This window comes from Oxyura jamaicensis, chromosome 23 (assembly GCF_011077185.1).
Source record: "Oxyura jamaicensis isolate SHBP4307 breed ruddy duck chromosome 23, BPBGC_Ojam_1.0, whole genome shotgun sequence".
Taxonomy (NCBI): Eukaryota; Metazoa; Chordata; class Aves; order Anseriformes; family Anatidae; genus Oxyura; species Oxyura jamaicensis.
Genome location: NC_048915.1, coordinates 3,325,095 through 3,330,200, shown reverse-complemented (window position 1 = coordinate 3,330,200; position 5,106 = coordinate 3,325,095). Strand labels below are relative to the sequence as shown.

The 5,106-nt window shown below is 71.2% G+C and overlaps 2 protein-coding genes across 2 annotated transcripts in view; one reads left to right on the top strand and one right to left on the bottom strand.

The window, feature by feature from the left end:
• The window catches only part of C23H1orf232 (chromosome 23 C1orf232 homolog), a 3,616-nt gene extending 962 nt beyond the window's left edge, over nt 1-2,654 (bottom strand). The window contains exons 1-2 of the mRNA XM_035345863.1: nt 2,604-2,654; nt 2,147-2,275 (exon numbers count right to left, since the gene is read on the bottom strand). Coding sequence (XP_035201754.1) covers nt 2,147-2,275; nt 2,604-2,654 — 180 coding nt within the window. The remainder of the gene's footprint in view (nt 1-2,146; nt 2,276-2,603) is intronic.
• A 582-nt stretch (nt 2,655-3,236) lies between these two features.
• CNKSR1 (connector enhancer of kinase suppressor of Ras 1) overlaps nt 3,237-5,106 on the top strand; it is a 6,518-nt gene continuing 4,648 nt past the window's right edge. Inside the window, exons 1-4 of the mRNA XM_035345862.1 lie at nt 3,237-3,391; nt 3,810-3,967; nt 4,531-4,721; nt 4,804-4,909. Coding sequence (XP_035201753.1) covers nt 3,340-3,391; nt 3,810-3,967; nt 4,531-4,721; nt 4,804-4,909 — 507 coding nt within the window. The 5' untranslated portion in view covers nt 3,237-3,339. The remainder of the gene's footprint in view (nt 3,392-3,809; nt 3,968-4,530; nt 4,722-4,803; nt 4,910-5,106) is intronic.

Sequence of the window (5,106 nt, the reverse complement as noted above, 5' to 3'; positions counted from 1 at the left end):
GACCCCAGCCCCTCTCTGCCCCCAGGCGCTACTTCGTGGACCTGACCAGCATGAAGGAGCACTTCAGGTCCAAGGTGCACAAGAAGAGGTAAGGGGGGGCGGGGGGGGGGGGTTCCTGAGCCCCTCAGACCCTAAGGTCTGGTCCCTGAGGGGGCTGAGGTGGGGGTGCCGGTGCTGGGCCGGTCGCTGTGGGGATTCGCCGTGTTTCAGGGCACCGCCGTGGGTGGTCTCGGCACCCCTCTGCCCTCCCGCAGGCTGAAGCAGCTGAGCGAGGAGCCCTACACGCAGGAGGAGGCCGAGCGCGCCGCGGGGATGGGCTCCTACATCCCCCCGAAGAAGGTCCACGTGCAGACCCAGCCGCTGGACGAAGCGGTCGAGATGGAGGCGTCCAGCTGAGCCCGAGGGGCCGGGCTGCTCCCTTGGCAGGTGCCTTTGTCACGGTGCCGCTGAAAGGACGTCTTTGTCCCCGGCTCCATGAGAAAACCGCGCTCCGACGCGGGCACCGCGCTCCTCGCTGGGCACTAACGAGGGGAAGGAGCCAACGAGACCCCGCGTGCCCCTGCAGGGGCGGGCCGTGCGTGTCCTCGTTCTGGGGACAGGTCCGGCAGCTCCTTGCTGCGAACACTGCCGTGCCTGCGCCCTCGTCTCGTGGCTTTCGGAGCGGGTTTAGGTCTCTCCTTGGGTCAGAGACCCCGTTAGTCACCCATTAAAACACGTCACCCAACAGGCCGGTGTGGAGAGCTCTCTGCGAGCGTGTTCCGGGCTCTGGCTGGAAGGAGCGAGGGCAGCCGCCCCTCGGGAGGAGGGTGCCTTCCCCGGCTGTGCTCTTCCTGAGCCCTCAAAGGAAAAGCCTCTGTGTGTGTGCGTGCCAGTCCGTGGGCGCAGCCTCGTCACCGGCCTCCTGTGCTGGCAGGATGGCCAGGGCCCCTCTGCTCCCTTCCAGGGGACGGATCCCACCCGCTGATGGCAGACAGGGGGGGAGCCACGTGTGTGGCTCGAGCCTTGGTGGAGCACGGGGCTTTGTAGTAAGCAGATTTTTATAGGGCTGTCCCTGCCAGCCTTGGGGGTGAGCTGGTGTCCTCCCCAGCAGGTAGAGTTGGGGGCTTCTAAAAACAATACCACTGGGTTTCGGTGCCCTAAAACTCACCGCGCGGAGACGATTTCATGCTCCTGGAGGGCTGGGGCCGTGTGTATGCCATGATCCAGCCCCCTCCCTGCGTCCCCCGGCCTGCTGCAGCCGATCCCGTGGGTGACGTGACCCCGTGCTGCTGCGCCTGCCGGGGCTCTGTCCTTCCTGCCGAGCAGCAGGGAGGCGGCACGACAACGGCGCGGCTTTGCTCGGAAGGGAAGGATTTATTTTTTCCATGCAAGCTGCCCGGATTTGTGTGTCCCTCCCCCCCCCCCGTGCCCGGGGAGATCAGGGCGGCTGCAGGCAGCCGTCTGTCAGCAGCCAGCCCTCTGCTGGGCACGGCTCCGAGCCCGGCTCCGCGTGGGGTCGGTGGGCACGGGGAAGGGGAAAGCTGTGGCCGCTGGTGCCGGCGGGATGCGCCCGTCCTCGGGGAAACGTTGCCTGCCCTTCTTCACCTCGAGGCCCAGGCAGGAGCTGGTCCCGTGTCCCCTCGTTTCGGAGGCTGATCCCGGTCCCAGCCCTCCCTGCCGCGTTACCTAACGCCGCTCGGCGCTGACCTCCTTTCCTGCGGCAGGCACGGCGCGTCCCCGTGCCGCTGGTAGGGTCAGAGAGCGGGGTGAGAGGGACCCCAAACGCCTCTAACGGGGGGCCCTGTCCATCCGCTCAGCCTCCGGTCTCTTGGTGGCCGCATCCTGCTGCCTGGTCGGGACTTCACACCGTGGCAGCGAGTCCCTGGGGCTGTGCTGGTGGCCCTGGAACCTGTTGGCTTCGTCCTTTTGGGGTCTCGAGTCACCTCCTCCGTTTCCCAAAGCAGCGGCAGGCGCGTGTGTCCCCCAGCTCCGTGGCATCACGCGTGGAGGGGCAGGGCAGGACGTGGCGGGGCTGCGAGGTGGGGCCGCGTCCAGCAGCTCCTCTCGGGGGCAGGGGGGTCCGGGGGGGGGGGGGGGGGGCCGCGGGGGGGGGGCGGGGGGCCCGGGGCCCCGCCCCCCGGGCCCCCGCTCGGGGCGGGGGGGGGGCCTTGGCGGGTCCGGCCATCCTCCGGGCGCTGTAGAGGGAGAGGCAGAGCCCGGCGGCCGCCAGCAGCAGGGCCAGGGGGGGCAGCGCCCGGTCCTTGGGCTCAGCACCCCGCCCCGCCGCCAGCTGCATCTGCAGGGGGAGAGGAGAGGGGAAGGAGGGGGCGACGCCACCCCCAGACCCCCAGGGGACAGACGCGGCCCCCAGCCTGCCCTGAGCGACCCCAATGCTCCCACAGCTGCCATACGGGGGCGAAGGGGGGGGGGCTTTTTTCTAGCGGGATGGCCCCACTGCAGCACCCGCGGCGATTTCGGGGTGCCCCGCAACCCCAGCTCTGCCCCGGCACCCTCGCCGCCAGGATGCGGCCGGGGGCACGGCTCCCGCAGCCAGCAGGCCTGGTGGGGAGGGTCTGGGGGTCCCCACTCGTCACCCCCCCCCCCAGCCCCTGCTCGCCCCTTACCTGGAGCAGGCGGAAATACCCCGGGGTGAGGCGTCGGGGCCGGATGATCATGGTGCGAGGGGAGCTGCAGGATCAGGCCCCCGCGGCCCCTCCGAAACCGCCGGCGAGCGCGGCGCCGCTGTCAGCAGCGATCAGCGCCCGCTGCTCCCCCAAGCGCACACGGCGCGGCGGGGGGGGGGGGGCACGGAGGCGTTTCGGGGGGGACCGGGGCGGGTTTGGGGCTGGGGAGAGCCGGGTTTGGAGGGGAGGCAGCCCCCGGCCTCAGTTTCCCCTTCTGTAAAGGAAGGGGTGGCGGTGGGGTTGGGCTTGGGGGGCAAAACCCTGACAGGGGGGAGTGGGCTCTGGGGTGGTGGGGGTGCACCGGTGTCGTGAGTTGTGCCAGGGCTCAGCCCTCGCTGCGTGTCCGGGGGGGGTGGGGGGGGGGTCCTCGGCTCCTCGGCTCCTCTCTCCTCATCTCGTGGCCTTCATAAAATGGAGGCCGGGGGCCCCCCCAGGGCGGGTTTGCCATCCCCGCGGGGGTTTCGACGGCCTCGCCTCGCCGTCCGGGGCCGTGAGTCACCGGGGAGCGTCGCGGGTGCCTCGCCCCGCTGGGCCGTACTGGGCCGTACTGGGCCGTACTGGGAGGGAGGGAGGGAGGCCCCGCTGAGCGGCACCCGCGCGCGCCAATGGGGCCGCCCTGACCTGGCGCAGGTGAGCGGCGGGGACGAGCGGTGGTTCCGGCCCTGCCGCCGCCGCCATGGAGCCCGTGGGCGCCTGGGGCCCTGCGCAGGTGGCGGCCTGGCTGCGAGGTGAGCTCCCAACCACCCCCCCCCCGGCCCCGAGACCCCCCCCCCCCTACCCAGCCTGGGGTGCCCATACCCCATGGGGGGACCCCACCGGGGCGAGCGGTGGGCTGGGTGGGGAGGAGCAGGTGGGGTGTCCCCACTTTGGGGACAGCGCTGTGGCCATGGGGGGGTGGCAGAGCTTCCCCTGGGGGGGTGATATTCAGGGGGGTGGGGTGGGGAAGGGGCTGCATGTCTGTACCCCCCCCCCCCTGTCACGGTGCTGGCTGAGACCTGGCGGGCTCACTGCACGGATGGGGCCCTCCTGGTGGCCAGGCGTCACCCGCAGCCGAGGGACACGGGGTCACCGAGCCAGGGGACAGCAAATGGGGGGGGGGTCCCCCCACCCTGTCCGCCCGGCTCCAGGGGAGGGCGTTTTGGGCAGGGCTGGACGCGGCGGTGCAGGGGTACCCCTTCGAGGCGTGGGGGCTGGCGGGCGCTGAGCTGCTGGGGCTGTCGGCGGGGGCCCTGGAGGCGCTGGGCGTGCGGCGCGTGGGGCACCAGGAGCTGCTGCTGGACGCCGTGGAGCAGCTCCGAGCCCTGGTGAGGCCGGGCACCCATGGGTGCTGCTGGGGTGTGGGCTGGGGGGAGGGGGAGGGGGTATGGGGGTAACCTGGGGGGCACAGGGGGGGCGTGGGGCCACCCTGGGGGGGAAATGGGGGCACCCTGGGGGGGATAGAGGGGGGATTTGGGGTTACCCTGGGGTGGATGGAGTGGGGACATGGGGGCACCCTGGGGGGGACGGAGGAGGGATTTGGGGTTACCCTGGGGTGGACAGAGGAGGGATATGGGGGTACCCTGGGGTGGATGGAGGGGGGACATGGGGGCACCCTGGGATGCATGGAGGGTTTTGGGGGGGACAGGTGGGGACACCCCAGGCTGGATGAGACACATTGGGTTTATCCAGGGCTGGATGGAGCAGGGCGAGATGGGGACCCCCTGGGCTGAATGGAGGAGAGGGGGGAGCACCATGGGTTGGATGGGGGACACTGGGGGGTGGGTTAACCTTGGGCTGGATGGGGGAGAGGATGTGGGGGCATCCTGGAGACCCCCGGTCCGCATCCTGCCCACCCCTGTCCCTTGTCCCGGCCACATCCCCGCCGCAGGACACGGAGCTGGCGAGCACCAGCCTGCGGACGCTGACGGAGGGGCTGCGGGACCTGGCGCAGCGCACCCAGACCCTGGTGCTGGAGGGAATGCCCGGGGCTGCCACCCCCCAGCCGCCCCCCTTCGCCCTGCTGGCCTGCGTGGTGGATCTGATCGGGGCCGCCAAGGGGCTCTTCTCCTGGCTCAACAGGTCTGGGGCGGGCAGGGGGGGGCACCCGTGGGTGCTGGGCGCGCCCCGTGCCTGGCGCTGAGCTCTCTGCCCGGCTCTCCAGGTACCTTTTCTCCACCCTGAACGACTTTTCGGCCAGCAGGGACATCGTCCTGCTCTGCGCCCGGCTGGCGGAGGTGCTGCAGGCGGTGGGTACCCGGGGTGGCCGCGCAGCCACGAGGCCACGGTGATGGGCACGGAGCAGGGGGAGGCAGCTGGGTGCTGCCCCTTTCCCCTAAACATCTGTGTGATGGGGGGAGAGGAGAAATGGGGTGGTGGTGGGGAGGATACGTGGGGGGAACTCCCTATGGGGTCCCTCCTGGCTGGAAGAGGGGGGCTGATCCGTCGCGCTCAGCCCTGCGCTTTG